Below are 18,450 nucleotides of genomic sequence, written 5' to 3'. Positions count from 1 at the left end.
GTAGAGCCTAGCACCCCCTGGGGTTCACAGCTCAGTGCTTCTCAGTCTCTCACCACAAAACCCACTTCCTATGATGCTTTGTCCTTGGGTTATCTCCACCACCATGAACTTCCTCTGCGCACAGTTAGGTAAGTTCTCAGGGGAAACATCAGCCATGCTGAGAAGGTGAGGCTCCTGGTTGACGTTCCCCCCTCCTCCTTCCTGTTAGAGCCAGCACATGGGGTGCTAGTTGGATTATGAGCCCAGGAGCTTCCTGAGGGCAAGACCCAGACCAGGCCCGTCCCTGCCCTGGATAACGTCTGGCATCTGGGCGGTGTGTGAGCACATGTTTGGAGAGCACTGGACTGCTGAAGCCAAATGAGTCCTAAATATCAGGGAATATAACCAGATTTCAGAGCATTTTAATCTTCATAGAAAAGATTAAGTAAGAAAGTCGACATGTAAGCACCCAGTTCAATGGTGGACACATGGTAGGTGCTCAAGTATTTGGGCATTATGTGTGGCCAGGAGGAGAAATCAATCATACTCCCCCAAAATTAATTGAGTTCAGGCCCCACAATTTGTATAACACTGCATTTGAAGCAAGACCTAAGCACTGGGCTGATCCCACAGCCCCACACAGAAAGGTCACACTTCTTTTTTTTTTTTTAATTTTTTTTTTTTAAGATTTTATTTATTTACCCAACAGACAGAGATTACAAGTAGGCAGAGAGGCAGGCAGAGAGAGAGAGAGGAGGAAGCAGGCTCCCTGCTGAGCAGAGAGCCCAATGTGGGGCTCAATCCCAGGACTCTGAGATCATGACCTGAGCCAAAGGCAGAGGCTTTAACCCACTGAGCCACCCAGGCGCCCCAGAAAGGTCACACTTCTGTCATGCCTGCCCTCTGCCTCTTCTGAAACACTAGGCCACTCCATTCTGCACAGTCGGGAGCAGAACCGTGGCACAGATGAACCGTAGAGCGGTGAATAAACCATAAATAAGATTCAGAGTGGGTTTCAACATGGATTGTTTCAGAAGAGAGCTATTTTGAAAGCCTTGAGGATTTCAGAATGAATAGCAGTGTTATGAAGTAAACCCTTGTCGCAGAAGGAGCTGGAGATCTCAGCAGAGCTATCCTCCCCCCCACACACCCCCAAATTCAGGATGGTTGCACCCATTACAGGCTCCCCAGCCCTGCACAACCCCGGCGGGTGGGGGGGGGGTCACTGATCTTTCTGCAGTCGCCACTTCTCTGAGCGGCAGACTCACCCTGCGACCGCCACAGGGCCGACACTTGGTACCTGGGGTTTTTAAAATTTAATTAAAAAGCTGCTCAGTATCTTTTCATCTTCTTAAAGATTTCTCCATGCAGAGAGGTTAATAAAGAGGATTAGAGCACGACTGCTTATGGCTGACCCAGCAAGCCAGAAATCAGTCTTTGTGTGCTCTACCTGTGCATTCACTTGGGAGGGCCCCGGAGACAGGGAGTCGGGGTCCTGAGAAAGGACTGCCGCAGCCCCCCAGGTGTGGGGAAGAGAGGAGACTGGAATCCCAATTAGGAAAGATGGTGGCTGAGAAGATGCAGAGACCCAGGGGCAGCTGAGTGCCTTTGGCAGAAGTTTATCCTTGACTAGAGACCAAAGAACCACAACTCCGAGGTCCTGACTTGGAGACATGGTGGGGAGGGGGGTTGGGGGGGCAGTTCCTAGGTAAACCAGCGAAGGATTGGCCCAGTGGGCTTGGTGGACACAGGCGCTGGCCACACCCAAGGAATTGCCTCCTTCAGTAGGTGTCCGGGCCGGTGGGAGCCCCAGCGCACCCAGCTTGGTTGCTCACCGTGGGGGAGGGGGGCGCGGGGTTCACCACCCAGCGGTGAGCCAGCACCAAGGAGGCTGTCCCTTCCAGACTACTTAAAGGAGCAACTGGAGCAGTACGTCAAGAAGATGCAGGTCGTGAGGGTCGTGCGGCAGGAGGAGCGGAAGGGCTTGATCACTGCCCGGCTGCTGGGGGCCAGCGTGGCCCAGGCGGAGGTGCTCACCTTCCTGGACGCCCACTGTGAGTACAAGGGGACCAGCCTCGAACCTGGGAGGCCTGAGGGTGCTCCCATCCCGCCCCACTCCCGCACCCGGGGGGAGCAAAGAGCAGGAGGGGCCAGGGCATCACCAAGGTCCCTGCTATTTCTGGGAGTAAAGGTGGCCTGGGACTCACTTTAGCTAGCTTCACATGTCCTCTGCTCATCCCAGCCCAAGGATGTGCTCTGGAGCCCCCAGACTCTCCTCTCTCTTCCTTGCTTGCTGGGTACCTCATTCTGAGCACAGCCCGCAGAGAGGCCTCCTGTCACCCATGGGAACTAGTTTGTATGGAGCTCTCACATAGGGCCACACAGAGTGCAAAAGGCCTCCTCTTTGCCCCAAACCCAGACACCTCCCCGCCGTTGTCCGGAAAGAAATTGTTCCCTGAAAGCGGTGATACGTATTAGGGAAAACTCTAGACTCAGAGTCAGGAGACCTGGTTTGGCCTTCTGGCTCTGCCAGTAACTGAACCTCAGTTCCCATTTGTAAAGTGGGAATGAAGATACCAACCTTACTGACCAACAGCCAGATAAAGTAATCTCTACCGTTCACTGAAAATCTCAAAGGGCTAGATGAGTGAAGTGGATTATTATTCCAGAACCAGAGCTGAAACTTGAGGTGCGGTCCCTCTGGAAGAGGGAACACCCCCTTCTGAATCCACACTTGGAGGGCTGATGTAGCCGAGAGGCTGGAAACCCTAAAGGTCACCCATCCGGGTCCTTCCCTTCAAAGTTACCTCCACCTTTTGGTTGGGTGAGGGGGTTAGGTAGGAGGGCTTCGGGAGATCTTTCTATGCTTTCTACAATTGTGGCACTTGCCTCCATTTCTCTAACACTAGGGAGTATCGGGAAGGTTCTCTTGCCCTCCTGAGTCTCCCTATGGGTGTGGGGCCTAGGCTCAGCTGGGGCACAACCCTGACTGCTGTCTTCTGGTCCCGACCTGCAGGTGAGTGCTTCCACGGCTGGCTGGAGCCCCTCCTGGCTCGCATTGCTGAGGAGGAGACAGCGGTGGTGAGCCCAGACATCGTCACCATAGACCTGAACACTTTCGAGTTCTCCAAGCCCGTCCCGAGGGGCAGAGTCCACAGCCGTGGCAACTTTGACTGGAGTCTGACCTTTGGCTGGGAGGCTCTCCCTGCCCATGAGAAGCAGAGGCGCAAAGATGAGACCTACCCCATCAAGTAAGGACCGTAGCCTGCTGAGCCCCCAGCTGGCTTCCAGGGACCCGGGCCGTCTTAGGTGCACGTGTATTAGGCACGCCACGAAATATGTGGTAGAGCTTCCTTACTCCTCATCTCCTCTGAGGCGGGTACTAGGATTAGCCTGCTTTACAGGGGAGAACCCAGCCTCCTAGGGAAAAGCAGTCAGCCTCAGACAATGCACCTGGTGGAATGAGGATCCAAAGCCCAAGCCCCTAACTGGGGCCCTGCGCTGCCTCCCACTATGACCCACCGCTCTTCTTCACCACTTACTTTGTGCCAGGCAGTGACTGAGGGCTTTACATAACTTGTCTCCTTATTGCTACCCACATGTAGAAGTTCATGACAGGTACATACAGAGGTGCAGAGAGATGGGGGGTAGAGGCCACTGTCAAATTGCCCTTGTAATAGCGGGCCTTATACTCCCAGGTCACTGTCTTTGAAAGGCCTGGAAACATTGAAGGAAACTAGATCTGTGTTTAGTTGTTTGCAGTGTGTTACCAAAGCCGTGAACTTTTCCTGTAGAGGGGCAGACAGCAAGTCATTGGGGTCCTCCAGCCACGTACAGTCTGTTGCACATTCTTCCTTGTTGGCTTGTTTTCATTTAACCACCATTGAAAAGTGTAAAACTCATTCTTTGCCCAGCGCCTTATGAGGTCAGGCCCACTCTGGCCTGTAGGCTGTACTAGTGTGCCCGCCCCTGAGCTATGGTGTGGATACTTGAAAGTTTACCCACTGTTTTTTGTTTTTAAATATTTTATTTATTTATTTGACAGAGACACAGTGAGAGAAGGAACACAAGAAGGGGGAGTGGGAGAGGGAGAAGCAGGCTTTCCATTGTGCAGGGGGCCTGATTCAGGACTCGATCCCAGGACTCTGGGATCATGACCTGAGCTGAAGTCAGATGTTTAATGACTGAGCCACCCTAGTGCCCCAGTTGACCCACTGTTTCATGCCCAGCTGGGTCTGCCCCGCATTCACCCACCTTGTCCTTCCCTCTCCAGATTGCCCTCTGGCATTGTTAGGGACCACAAGTTTATTTTATTTTATGTATTTATTAAGTAGGCTCCGCACCCAACACGGGGCTTGAATTCATGACCCTGAGACCAAGAGTCGTGTGCTCTGTTGACTGAGCCAGCCAGGCGCCCCCACAAGTTTATTTTACCAGATGCCTCAGCCAAATGGAGCTGGGGAGTGACTTGTAGAGAGTGCTCTGGTTTGGGATTGTCTGTGCCATTTTTTTCCCATACTGATCAGGAAACCTAACTGAATATACATCAGGGATGGAGGGAGCAAAGGTTTGGGATCAGTAAGCAGAGAGGTTAAGAGGGAAGGATTGAAAGGAGGAGAGGGTTGCAGTTCCTTCCCCTCCGCAGGCCCAAATCCTAAGAAATGCCACCCAGAGCTTCAGTAGACCCCGTGGATGCACAGGGAGGCATCCCATGGTCCCAACCAGCCAACTTGCTCTGTCTCCATTAGAAGGAGGAAAAGAAGCATCCGAAGAGGGAAAGAAGAAAAGAGAGGGCAGGAGAGAGAAAAGGAATTGGAAGTCCCTACCGACCCAGCACTTCTTTCATGGATGTCTTTTGTTTGGTGTGCACGGCAACAAAGCCCCCCTCCCCAAAATGGGGGCCAGGCACACAGTGGCAGAGTCAGGGACAGGGCACCTGGCCCTCGCCCATCACTGCTGTCCCCTGCTCCAGTGTCTGAGGACCATGCCACTAGAAGACAAAGCTCCAGTGTTTGAGGAATGGATTTGTTTCCTGGTGTAGGCGCCCTGGCCGTGTGCATGGCTTACCCCGGGCGTTTTGCATGGTAGCCCACCAGGAGGCCTGTGGGCAGTAGCCTCCCATCCTCCACTCTCAAAGCTGGCAGGTGCCTAAGAGGAGAGGAAAAGGGCCCAGGAAGTACAGGGAGTTGTCAGAGGGTATTGGGTGTGGGTCTACATTGAAGTCCGCAGGTAAGGTCTATCCTCAGAGGTAATTTGTCAGCGCCTTCTAGCTCAGAGACACCTCTCAAGGCCAAGAGACGGCCCAGGTCAGGGAGACCCTCAAGAAGAAGCAGATTAGCTCCAAAGTAATCATCTGGAGTCCCAGGGCTCTCTGAGCCTTGCCAGGACTTATGGTGGGGAAGGGCTTAGAATGCCTGGGAGAGGCCAGAACCAGGGACGGAAAGCCTGCCTGAGCATGAGTCTCCTGAGTGAAATTCCTTCCAGAAAGTGGCTCTGGGAGCTAGCTCCTACTTCGGGAACCACAGGAGGACTCCAAGGTCAGGCTCCTGGACCCATCAGTCCAGTCTGGTGAGCACTGATGGAGCGCCTGCTGTGTGTAAAGCACTTTGTTAGGTTCTAGAATTACCCAGAAGGCTTCAGTCTCTTGCTGCTTGAGTGTAGCACCTGGAGCCACCCACTGAGGGCAGCAAAACCCCATCCAAGCCAGGCTGGCCAGGGCGCAGCTGCCAACAGCTAATGGTTCTATAGAGACTCCTTGCCCCAGTCTTCCTCAGTCTCTGACCCTGCACTCAACTCTTAGCCCGGCCTCTATTATGAGCAACATGGTATGTGAGGTCTAGGAATGAGACTTTTTTTTTTTGCCCATTTCCCTTACAGTGTATCTGTACCTCCCTGCCTTCGTCGGAAAGCCAGAAGCTCCTTGGAACCTCCAGATTTACCCATTAGTCCAAATTGAGCTGAATTTCCCCTCACTTCCTCCTCTCTTTCCAGGAGCATCTCTTTTCAGTTTTCTTGGCTCAGAGCAGCTGGCAGCTTTCCCCCAAAGCTAAAATTTCTGGTGCAGCAAGACTTTGCCCTTCTAACACCATGGCTTTCTAGTCCCTAGAAAAGGACCAGGGGTTTCAAAACAGAATGGGGTCCATCCGGGTCATACCACTCATTCGTTCATGGTTTGCACCCTCTTTTGAAGACCGCTTCACACAGCTTCTGATAACTGAGTATCGCCAGTGCTCTAGGAACTTTGCTGCCAAAAAGAAGAGGATGGTGTGCCTCTCCCATCGGCTGCTAGACTGAGCTCTCAGCCAACGAGAATTTTCTCGGCTGCCTGCCTCACGTGCAGCATGGGTCCCGGCGGGCCGTGTTTGACGTAACATGCCAGGAACAAATGAATGAGTGGCTTTTCAAGAGGGATGATAATACCTCTTTTCTTGGCCTGGTCCCAGAAGGTGGGAAGAACACAATAAGGCCCCGCGCACGTTTGCTGAATGAATAAGTTAACAGAAGTGGGGCTGCACCTCCCAGGAAAGAAAAAAGGAGGTGGGGGGAGGGGGGATGGACAGGGAGGAGGAGGTAATCGAGGTGGTGGGTGGTAGGCTAGCACCAAGGCCACAGCTTTCCACACCAGGCTTCTGCTTGTTTTCCCCCACAAAGATGCACGTGCTTCTCCCTCTGTCTCCGCAGATCCCCGACGTTTGCCGGCGGCCTCTTCTCCATCTCCAAGTCCTACTTTGAGCACATCGGTACCTATGATAATCAGATGGAGATCTGGGGAGGGGAGAACGTGGAAATGTCCTTCCGGGTGAGAGTGAAGAGGGCTTCATGGGGGAGCCACCGTGGCCCAGGGGACAGCCTAAGCCCCTGTCTCTAAGGCCGTGGCAGCCTGGGGGGGGGTGGTTATCACAGCTGGAAATGGACTTAAAAGGTTGTTTGTTTCCCGTCCTGGTGGCACCTTTCCTCTGCTCACCTCCCCCCCTCCCGTCTGTGCAGGGAGGGCTTTGGGAATCAGATTGGACAACTCAGAACAAATTACTGAGCTCCTCAGAGGGAAGGGATGATAGTGGTAAAGCAACTGGACATGTGGGGCCTGGTGATGTCTTTCATGAGGTCTGTGGGAAAAGTGTTAGGGTGAAGGTGGAACAGGTCAGTCAGCAGTCGCTGTCCTTCCTCAGGAAAAGTCGGATTTCCCCCTTCCAGGTTAGAGGACACAGGCCCTGGTGGCCTTTGAAGTTTTCCTACTCTCTGCTCACCAAATTCAGCATCACTGAAGATGGCAGTCCAAACTCTGAGGGATTCCGGGAATAAGGCAAATCAGGATTAGGTTAGGAAGAAAGAATTTCCTCTTCACGAAGTCCGCACACATCCCCCACGCTAAGGGGAGAGGTAATTAGCAAGTAGATGAGTTCGTGTGTGAAGTCACTTCTCACAGTGCCATAGTAACACCAATGCCTGTGTTACTATGACTACGACCGTGTATTTCTGTTGCTGCCCTACTAAAATGAATAACAACATGCCTACTAACATAAAACCTAAGAAAGAGAGAACCCAGGTGGGAGGGATGTCTTAAATCATTCCACTAGCCTAGAGAAGCGTCCCCAGGTCAGTTCCTGTAGCTCTCAGGGTTCTGATTCTAGGCTCGTTCATGGGCCTCCGCCCTCCATTCAGTGTCCTGGGAAGGTGGAGTGCTGAAGGTTCAGGTGACCAGGCCAGCCCACCTGGAAATGGACTAGCCTTACTACAAGTGATGCAGTAATGTTCTAATTGGATCACGAGCGTATCTTGATTCGAGGGAGCTGGAGTTTCCCATAACACCTGGGTGAGCTGACAAAAATCCCAATTACAGGTCAACAAACCAAGGGACCAAAGCTCTGAGTAGGTATACAGACACAATGTTAGTGAACCATCTTTTCTCTAAAATGGGCCCTGATAACCCTTAGGATCCTGCAAACCTCCATTTGTGTAAATCAGAGTTGAACTAACATCATAGAGCATAGTCATGGCCTAGGAAGACTCCTGGTCCATGTCCTTTTTTCTAGGAGAGAGAGCAGCATTTCCCTGACCCTAGCACCTGGGATTAGAACAGCTGCTTGGGAGGGGTGGGCAGTGACCAGTGACCCACGACCCCCCTGAAAGCCCTATCTTGTGTCCTCTTGTGGCAGGTGTGGCAGTGCGGGGGCCAGCTGGAGATCATCCCTTGCTCTGTGGTAGGCCACGTGTTCCGTACCAAGAGCCCTCACACCTTCCCCAAGGGCATCAGCGTCATTGCTCGCAACCAGGTGCGCCTGGCTGAGGTCTGGATGGATAGCTACAAGGAGATTTTCTATCGGAGAAATATGCAGGCAGCAAAGATGGCCCAAGAGGTGAGAGGAAATGGTACTCGGGAGGGGTTTGGGTGAAGAAAAGTGCAGCAACCCAGACCCTAGTCAAGGGGTTAATGGTAGAGGCCCGCCCATCTCTACGCCCGCAACACCAGTGCCTCCCTTTACCCCTCAGACCCTGTGAGCTAGAGCCCAGGGAGGCCGGAGTTTGAAGACGGGCGATGAGGAGAGATTTGTCGTCCCCGCCTGGAGAGTCCTGGCATCTTTTAGGAGGGGAGGGAGAACTGATTTGAAGAACCTCTCACAGGACGAAGGGGTCTGCTCTGAGAGGCTCAGAATTGAGGTCTGGGTGAAAACTGACAGGGGAGTCACAGGAGATGCGGGAGGGAGGAGGCTATGGGCTGGGGTCCTAAAGCCAAAGTGGGGGCGGCAGGGGCGCTTAGATGTGGGGCTAAGCCAGTAGCCCCAACAGGTCCCGAGCAGGAGACCCATTCTGGAAGAAGGGGACCCCAGAAACTGGGCTACTTCTTCTGTACGAGCAGGTCAAGGCCGGTTGGGACTGACTCTTTGGGGGCTGGCTTGGTTGACAGAAATCCTTTGGGGACATTTCGGAACGACTGAAGCTGAGGGAACAACTACATTGTCACAACTTTTCCTGGTTCCTGAACAACATCTATCCAGAGATGTTTGTTCCCGACCTGAAGCCCACCTTCTACGGAGCTGTAAGTCTCCCAAGCCAACTTGCCCACCCATCATCGTAAGAAACCCCCACCCCCAAGAGCGGTTCAGGACCACTTACCCCACCCAGGGATGGCAAACAGGAATCAGTTTCTACTCCCTACACTCCTTTACCCAAAGGAAGACTGGCAGGCTCCTTTGGGGCTTCTAGAGATAACTAAAATCTGATAAGGGGGAAACAACCCCTAGGCAGTGGTTCTCATTCACCTGCATCAGAATCACCTGGAAGGCATGTTGAAACACGGGCTCCTGATTCAGTAGGACTGGAACGGGGCTGGAGAATTTGCGTTTCTAACAAGTCCTCAGGGGAGACTGACAGTCTGGGGATCACACTTGGAGAATCATTGCTCGGAAGGAAATTCCCGTGTGTCGAGGACTTCTCCCAGAGACCTGGCAGCCTGGGAGGTTCCCCAGCCTGCCCATGCCCAGCCTCTGGGCTCAGCACCTCATTTTGCTGTTATCTCTAGGGGTGTGGGTTAAGGAGCAGAGGAGAATTCGAGCCACACAGATTTATTCTAGTTGAGCCCCACACGACAAACCACACCACTCCTAACGGTGCCATTCTGGTTCCCCTCTCTGCTCGCCGCTCTGCAGATCCGGAACCTCGGCACCAACCAGTGTCTGGATGTGGGTGAGAACAACCACGGGGGGAAGCCCCTCATCATGTACACCTGCCACGGCCTGGGTGGCAACCAGGTATGCGGCCCCCCCCGGACCCCCACCGTACCGGGCAGGCCCCACTGAAGCCTGCTTCTGGAACAAGTCCTTTCTCCACAGGCCTCTTTTATCCACTCAAGATAGTCCTTTCCTGGGGCGCCTGGGTGGCTCTATCGGTTAAGCGTCTACCTTCGGCTCAGGTCATGATCCCGGGGTCCTGGGATTGAGCAGGGGGGTGGGGGTCCCGGTTCAATGGGGAGTCTGCTTCTGCTGCTCCCCCTGCTTGTGCTTTCTCTCTCTCTCTGTCAAATAAGTAAAATCTTTATATATATATATATATATATATATATATATTAACATTATTCCAGAAAAACCTAGATCTGGTAAAAATTCTGAAGGCGGCGCATGAATTACTGAGGTGTGGCACCCCCTCACATGCTTCCCCCAGAAGCAAGATTCCTGGTTGGAATCTCAGGGCGCTTGGCTCTGGCAGGCAGCAGGCAAACTCTCCACCTCCTCTTGCCTTGACTTCTAGTACTTTGAGTACACAACCCAGAGGGACCTTCGCCACAACATTGCAAAGCAGCTGTGTCTACACGCCGGTGCCAGCACCCTGGGCCTGAGGAGCTGTCACTTCACTGGCAAAAACAGCCAAGTCCCCAAGGATGAGGAATGGGAACTGACCCAGGTGAGTCAGCTGCCCAGAAAGCTCAGAATCAGAGCCTGCAACCACAGCTGCCCCCCACCCCTTCCTTCTTTTCTGCATCTTCAGCCAATCGAGAAGATCAAGACACTGTGGAGAGGATGGAGACAGCAGGCTTGGTCCCGGGCAGGGGTCTTGGGGCATAAGGAACGTCTGCTGAGGTCCGGCTCTGCTGATAGGAAGCTGAGGTTGGGAGGTTGGGAGTTAGGGTCCCCGGCCATCGCTGTCGTGGCTCGAGGATTTTTAGGCTGAAGCCAAGGAGATGCAGGTGAAGATTCACGCACGGTTCCTGCTGGCATGTGTGCGCCGGGCACAAATCTCACACTCACCTACAACGGTTACTCTTCCAGAGGCTTTTCCCGCGGAGGGAGTGCTGCCCCCGGTGGAGATGAGCCCGCTGAAGCTGGCAAAGCTGGTCCCTAGTAAATGGCAGGCCTGGGATTCAGACCTAAATCATTCTGACTTAAAAGCCTAGGGTCTTTCTAGTATACCATACTGCCTCAGGATACAGAATGTAACTTCTAGAATACTGGACCCAGACTAGCAGTACCCATGGGCCTCCACACCCCACCATACCCCAGTCTCCAAGGCAGATACGGGCCATAAGAAAGGCTGTAAATATGATCAAAGGCAGGAGGTGGGAGTAGGCGGCAGGGGCTCAGGCCTTTGAGCCTGGCCATTCAGAAGAGGGGTCCCTGAGAGCATTAGCCCCATGGTCCCGCCTTCCTCTATTCCAGCTGCTCGGGCTAAAGCCGGAAGTGGGAGATTGACTCTGGACCCAGGTGGAAACTCAGGAATGTATCCTCTCAGGGGAGCTGGCATGCAAAGAAAGAAATTTAGAAATGTCCCCTTTGTGTCTTGTTGCATTTCCTTTGCTTTTTCCTTATTGTTCCCCATCTCACTGTCCCCTACTAGCACTGTTAGAGATCTGAAGCCCAGGTTGATCTTTTACTGTATCCTCTTTTAGGACCGGCTAATCAGGAACTTGGGATCTGGTACCTGCCTGACATCTGAGGACAAAAAGCCAGCCATGGCCCCTTGCAACCCCAGTGACCCCCACCAGCACTGGCTCTTCAACTAAGTCCTCAATCACCCCCATGGGGGTTCCCATGGGGATCCAAGCCTCTCAGGAAATAGGATTTTGGGGAACCTGATATTTGAGAACCTGTTGATCAGCTTCTCTGTAGGCCTTAAAGATGGATTTCTAAACCCAATGGATATCAAGGCAGGATCTTTCTACTCCTTGCAACAACGCAGGGCCTGTTTTCCGTCCTCCACGTTGATGAAAGAAACCACTGGAACATATGATACTAGCTCTAGAGCTTACCTCCTGTTCTTGAAACAGAGTTCCAAGCACAAGGCAACTTGGGTAGGGCCCAAGGCAGCAATTCTGAATTCCAGAAAAATACCTCTGCAGTCACGTCCTGAGTCCCTGGTCATTTGGGCACCCACAGAACTAGTGAGACAGTACCTTCAAACAGAGAGACTACAGGTCTACAGGAGTCTCCCTGCTGATATTGCCTGAAATTTCTAGAGCCAATTAGTTTATAGAAAGCACCCTGACGGAAATCCTTTATCTTCTTTTGTTTGCACAGTAACCCTGTGAGAAAGACAGGCCGGGAACAACCAGGCCCATTTTACAGATAAGAAAGCAGAGGCAGAGAAAGAATAAGGTGCTTGTCTGTAGTCCCACAGCTAGTGGATGGCAGGAGCCAAGACTGAGACTTGATTTCGAATGCTGAACCAGTGCTCCTGCCACCACACCATAAGAACACTATACACCTAGCCATCAGCCTTCCCATTCTCTCCTCCCTCCGTGCTGATCACTACTGGCTGGCTGACCTCTGCAGAGCCTAGAACAGCGGCATCAGGTAGCCATGAGGGAGACCACAGTTGGGGACCCTGGGATGTTAGTCTGAAAGCAAGCTCATGCAGACAGTGAGTCTCAGGCCTCAGTCCCAGAAGCCTTTTTCCAATGGCCCGTATATAACTTAGGTGAAAAGCCAACTGGCAGTGGGCAAAGTTGAGGTCAAGTGAAGACAGAGCCCAACAGCCCCTGAACCCCTAAAGGTCTGTGAGCACCATTTAAAACTGTTGCTGTAGTCCAACCCTCTCTTTTTTGTATCGTAAACCCGAAGCCAGATGACTAATTTGTCCAACACCACACAGCAAGGTATTGGCAACATGAGACCAGAACCCGGATGAAACTAGCAAGAGCCCTGGGCAGTTTGAGGCGGCAGAGACTATGTAGAGAATCGAGCATGATCGTGGAAATGGCCTCATCTGCTGTGCCTACGTGGAGTCCCCACATGGCGCAGACCCGACATGCATATCAGCTCTTCTCCAAGCTAGATGGACCCCACCACGCATGGCCGCTTTGCCTGAACTAGAGAGCCCAGCTGCCCAAAGGAGGTGTCCCATTCCTTCCAGAAGGGCTTCAGACTTTTGGCAGCAGGCTGTCATCTCGAACATCACCACATGATGGCGCCGTGGGACCACAGCCTCCTCTCCCCGCACAAGTGCGTAAATTCCTTCAGAGCCGTCAGGACCCTGTAGGGGAAACATTCTGGGGTAGCCCAGACAGGGAGAGGAGAGAGTGGCCAGGATATGGCCAGGGGTGGGGAAAGGAAAGGAGAAATTCTTTCCTGGAAAGAGAATTGGACCTGAGATCCCAGTGAAAATAAAGGTCTTATGGCATTGATAAAGGAGACTTGCCTTTGGTTCCTTCTCCCCCCACATTGTCCCTTAGCCAACCCATTGGCAAATCTGTTGATTCAGGCTGTGGAGAGCCAAACATGTCTAGAAAGTTTTGTCACATCTCTATCTCTTGTCCCCTGACATCCTCTGGCCCCCGATCTAACCACCATACTGTGTGTCAAGCCCACATAGACATAAGGAGATGTAAGATGAGACTCTTGCCCCATGGAACTCACTCTCGCTGGAGAAGCAGGTGGAAGCAAGTCAGGACAAACCTGGAGATGTTCATAGCCATGCTAGGTGACATGGAAAGAACAATCCTTCTGTCTAGGGGACTGGGGGAAGGCCTCACAAAGATGGTGACATTTGACCTTCAGCCTCAGGGATGAGTCCTGAGGGGGCATCTCACACAAGCACCCATCTAGAGTGAGAAAAGTCATAGGGAGACAACGCTGCAAGTGGCTCTGAAAAACCAAGGGGACATGAGGGTGAAGGAGCAGTGGATACAGAAGCTGGAGGGTTGGGGCCACACCATGACTTTTATAGGACCTAGTTCTTTCTGTCTTCATGAAAAATTTCTTAAATTACATTTTACAACTGCATTGGTATAAAGATGAAAATAATCCAGGCTGATGGTATTCATTTGATTTCTTCTGTTTTTTAAAGAAACAAAAACTGTGGGCCCTTGGCTCTGTACCAGCTGTGTAAGTCGACCCTGTATAACAGTGGGTCGGGGCCTAATTGAGAAGGCTTTGAAGGCCATCCCAATGTGCGTACACCACAGGGAGCCATAGTTTCTACCTCTGGTCCTAGCCCTACTCTTGGTTGCACTAAGTATCCAAACGTTTATCAGGTGTTGATCGTTTGCCATTTATCCCAATATCTCTCCTCCTCCCCATGGCATCACTCAACAGCTCTTCAACCCAATCTTAGCTTATACGCCCAAAGAAGGGGCACTGTTGCGGTGCCAAGATTCCTCACCCCTACACAAAAACAGCATAACATCTCCTGGGGGTAGTCAGCTAAGAGTGACTCACAGGGAGTGAGGAGGCAGCAGAAGAGAGGAAAAAACCACACACCACACCTAGAGAGTAGACCCAGATTTAGGGGTGAAGGGAAGCCTAGGGAAGGTAGGTGGTCAAGAAGAGGGAGAAGGCACTGATGGGGTGGTAGAAAGGTTCATGGCCTCCCCTTAGCTAAGGTTGGGCTCACCCCAACCCAGTATTTATACTATTGCTTAAAATTCACCCCTCTAACCATTCTCAGTGTTAACCTAAAACCTTACATCTTGCTTAAAACCTTGGTGCTGCCCCTGTGCCACTATCTCTAGAAGCCTTACCTTGGCATTGAATGGCTGCCCCCGCCTAGGGATCTGTTTCCCACCTGCAGAGTATTGGCACCATTGCCAAAAATAGCCAATATCCTAGAAGATATTCTTATTTTTAATTACAAAAGCAACACCGTAGAGAAGCCAAATAATACCTAACAATATGTATTTAAAAGTGAAATCGGTCCTCACAATGATTCATTCTCCAGAAGTAATAACTTCTGTGTAGAAACCCTGCCATCCCCTTCTTCTATGAATGTACAAATAGACACATACCCAGGACCATATCATCTGCAATTTGATGTCTTCATTTACTATCTCAAGGACATCTTTTCATGTCAGTTCCTTTAAGTCAACTTGTTCTTTAAAAGCTAGAGAGTAGTCCATAATATGGTTAATCCCAAGTTCTTTAACCTTTCCCTGCTGATGAATACTTGGGTTTTTCCCCAATTTTGCAAAAACTTGGTGACAAAAAGGCATAATCCACATCCTCGTACATTTATTTTTGTGCTAGTGTTTATTTCAAAAGGATGCATTTCTATAATTAGAATTGCAGAGTTAGAAGAAACGCAGTGCCTTGAAATGCAGATCCAAACCACTATCTACATCTAACCCTGAGAGTGAGAACATAAGAGTCAGACCAGGGGCCCCTGGGTGGCTCAGTGGGTAAAGCCTCTGCCTTATGCTCAGGTCATGATCTCGGGGTCCTGGGATTGAGCCCGGAATCTGGCTCTCTGCTCAGTGAGGAGCCTGCTTCCTCCTCTCTCTCTGCCTCCTCTCTCTCTGCCTGCCTCTCGGCCTATTTGTGACCTCTGTCTGTTAAATAAATAAATAAATTTAAAAAGTAATAATAAAAGACCAGCAGGGGAGATGAGGCTGGGCACGCAGTTCAGGCAAGGCTGTGAGGGCCTTAAGTGCCTCCTAAAGAGTTGGTTTTTATGCAAATACAAATTGTGCTCCTCTGAGCTAGGCCAAGGTGTGTGCAGTGGGTGGGACATGGGCCCTGCCCCTAGAGCTCACTTTGGAGTGAATATGGAGTACGCTTTAGGTGGGCTCCTACTCCTGGGGCGAGAGCTGTTTCCTTAAGTCCAGAGCAGGCAGGGAGGTGGGGGAGGATGGACAAAGAGGCCCTGGTCCCCTACCCAAGCTCAGTCTTCTTCCCACCTACTTCTGTTAGAATGCTGGGGGTGGGACTGGAAAGGGGGCCCTTCATGTGACCCAAGCGCCATAATGTGATTGCCCTGAACACCTCAGTGACATAGAGAACAGAACTCCTTCCAACAATTCAGGCCTCTTCTGCACCTGCAGGCACAAAACTTGAATTCCAGGGGCATCTGGGTGGCTCAGATGGTTCAGCATCTGACTCCTGATTTTGGCTCAGGTCCTGATCTTAGGATGGTAAGATCGAGCCCCATGTCTGGCTCCAAGCTCATCGAGAGTCTGCTTGGGATTCTCTCCTCTTTTCCTCTTCCCCTCCCCCTGCTCATCTCTCTCTCTCTCTCATAAATAAATAAAATCATAGAGAGAAAGAGGAAGGGAAGAAAAAGGAAGAAGAAAGAGAGAGAGAGAAAGAAAGAAAGGAAGGAGGGAGAGAGGAAGGGAAGGAAAGAAAGAAGTTTGAATTCTGGAAAGCATCTAGGCCACAAAGACCTTCAGGTGAACCAGGTGACTTTCCTGCCTCTTTGCAGGCTTCCTGGCTTCTCTCTGCCTAAATCAGAACCCCACTCATAGCCTTCCCTCTGGGGCCTCCCAACCCAAAGTCCTCTGCCCCTGCCCCCTGGCAGAGCACCCTGCGCCTCTTCCTTCCTCCCCTCCTGACTTTGATGGACAGAGCCCTCCTCTTCTGCATCACACACCTGGCTCTCACCTGTTCCCTCTGCCCTCTGTGCTCACATCCCTAAAATATCTCCTATGCTGCAAGCCCCCCTTCTGACCTGTCTCACTCTCTCCTTCTCTGGGAGCTCTCTTTGTGGCTTTCACGGAGTCTCCCCAAACCTGTTTCTTAACACCTTCCTCCACCAGAATTGCTCTCCAGGGGCATCTACCCTGCTTTAGCTCCCTGCTTTATGCCCATAGGTGTCGTGGGGCGTGTCCCACCTCCCTGCTTGGGCAGGAGGAGCTTGCTAAACACGCTTCCCTCCCCACAGTCCACACCGACAGGACCCTTGCCTCCAACTCCTCCTACACAAAACGGATGTCTGCACTTACAGTGCCACTGAGGACAAGGAAGGCAGAAGGCAGGGACAGACCCAAAGGGGAGCACCCTGCGGGCAAGGCCGGTCCTGGCTCCCCTTCCGATTTCTGAAAAACAGTTTATTGGATGCCTTTCAACTGAAGGCAGATGATTAACTTAGCTCTCAGCCGACCTTGTTCTGTCTTTGAACAACAGATAAATTAGTTCACTTGCAAATCGATCTTTTCGTTTGTTTTTCCATGTCACCTGTGATTTTTCCCGCCTTCCAGCGGCAGCCCAGCAGGCTGGCAGCAAGGTCTGCAAAGCTGCTGATAAGAGGAATATTAAAGAGGGCTTGGCTCCTGGCAAGGGGTCAGTGGTCCACTCAGCCGGCGACATGCTCCGCTTCCTGGTCTTCACCACCCTGGTCCTTTATGGTAAGTGGGTCATCTGGCCTGAGTTCTAGAAGGAGGAGGATTTGAGCAGGAGGGTCAAAAGCTATCCGTAAGTCCAGTCTCGTTCTCCATCCCTGAGCGGGATGGAACACTCCATGAGTCTAGCAGAAACTTTCCCCTCCCCCATCCTGGAGCCCATGTGAGAGGGACAGTCAGGGTCACTCGCCATGCAGAACCCTATGGTTGCCCGGACCTTGAACCATGAAGCAGATAAGTCCCTTTCCGGGGCCTGGGCTTTCTCACCACCCCCACTGACAGGAAGACACCCTGAGCAGATGCCTGGCTGGGATGTTCACTGCTGCCCTTGCCCCTTGGAGAATGCTGCCAAAGCACTGTGTGTGTGGGTAGAGGTGGGAGGTGACCTCAGGCCATAGGATGACCCCAAGCAAGGCTGAGACCACAGGGAGCCTCTGGGCCCTAGCCTAGGGATGTGAGATTCGTCCTTCACTGGCTGCCAGAGCTCTGAGGACACCTGGGGAAGCAGAAGTCGTTCAGATTCCCCTGGTTTCAAAAGGAGCTCCCATAACTCTCAGCGGGGGCCCTCATTTGCTAGGGAGGAATTCACAGACAAAGCACACTGCCTCCCTGCCCCCCACCCTGAGCTGACCCCATACTTAGTCATCACTCACTTTTCTTCTGCCCCACAAAGGACACAGCACCCAGGACTTTCCAGAAACCAATGCCCGGGTAGTTGGAGGGACTGAGGCCCGGAGGAATTCCTGGCCCTCCCAGGTAGGTGTTCCTTCACAGCCCCCGGCTTCTAACAAAACAAGAGTTGCCTGTGGGCAGGTACATGTGTGTTTGTGAACGTCCTTATCCACAAGAAGCTCATCAGTATCAACAAGCTTGCCAACATTTAGGTGAAGGGGACCAGGCACAGGTGGGGAAGGCAGGCGAAGGGCTTGGAGGAGGGGATGTGAACTCCAGCCCCACTCCCTTCCCCAGCCACACACCCGAACACAAACCACGTTTACGTTCCTGGAGACACCACACACACTCGTAAGACTTGGCGTGAAACGCAAACCCCGGACTCTTCACACATGCGCACACGCACACATGCACACGCACACCATGCCACACCGTGCACCTCTGCATTCATGCATGCCCCCACCCCCGAGGGGAGCATGCTGCTTATTTGGCTATTTAGAGTTTCTGGTTTTGTAACAGGGCTTTGATTTAAGCAATTCTAAATGTGTAAACCTAGCACATTAACTGGGAAAGGGCCACACTTTCAGAGGAATCACAACACTTAGAATGAAATTCAGGGGGCACTTGGGTGGCTCAGTGGTTTAAGCCTCTGCCTCTGCTTCAAAAGGAGCTCCCATAACTCAGCTCTCTGCTCAGCGGGAAGCCTGCTTCCCCCTCTCTATCTGCATGCCTCTCTGCCTACTTGTGACCTCTGCCTG

At 52.1% G+C, this 18,450-nt stretch overlaps 2 protein-coding genes across 8 annotated transcripts in view; both read left to right on the top strand.

Annotated features, from left to right (window-relative positions):
• GALNT6 (polypeptide N-acetylgalactosaminyltransferase 6) overlaps window positions 1-13,097 on the top strand; it is a 35,692-nt gene extending 22,595 nt beyond the window's left edge. For all 6 annotated transcript variants that reach the window (XM_082741364.1, XM_082741362.1, XM_082741367.1 and 3 more), the window contains 8 exons: window positions 1,884-2,033; window positions 2,996-3,230; window positions 6,661-6,778; window positions 8,136-8,336; window positions 8,885-9,016; window positions 9,627-9,728; window positions 10,225-10,377; window positions 11,360-13,097. In XM_082741364.1, coding sequence (XP_082597490.1) covers window positions 1,884-2,033; window positions 2,996-3,230; window positions 6,661-6,778; window positions 8,136-8,336; window positions 8,885-9,016; window positions 9,627-9,728; window positions 10,225-10,377; window positions 11,360-11,473 — 1,205 coding nt within the window. In that variant the 3' untranslated portion in view covers window positions 11,474-13,097. The remainder of the gene's footprint in view (window positions 1-1,883; window positions 2,034-2,995; window positions 3,231-6,660; window positions 6,779-8,135; window positions 8,337-8,884; window positions 9,017-9,626; window positions 9,729-10,224; window positions 10,378-11,359) is intronic.
• Window positions 13,098-16,884: 3,787 nt separating this feature from the next.
• Window positions 16,885-18,450, top strand: part of CELA1 (chymotrypsin like elastase 1) — a 19,645-nt gene continuing 18,079 nt past the window's right edge. For both annotated transcript variants that reach the window (XM_082741317.1, XM_082741316.1), the window contains exons 1-2: window positions 16,885-17,026; window positions 17,694-17,776. In XM_082741317.1, the coding sequence (XP_082597443.1) occupies window positions 16,987-17,026; window positions 17,694-17,776 (123 nt within the window). In that variant the 5' untranslated portion in view covers window positions 16,885-16,986. The remainder of the gene's footprint in view (window positions 17,027-17,693; window positions 17,777-18,450) is intronic.

The sequence above is a fragment of the Mustela nivalis genome, assembly GCF_964662115.1.
Source record: "Mustela nivalis genome assembly, chromosome: 7".
Taxonomy (NCBI): domain Eukaryota; kingdom Metazoa; phylum Chordata; class Mammalia; order Carnivora; family Mustelidae; genus Mustela; species Mustela nivalis.
This window is presented reverse-complemented; position numbering and strand designations above follow the sequence as displayed.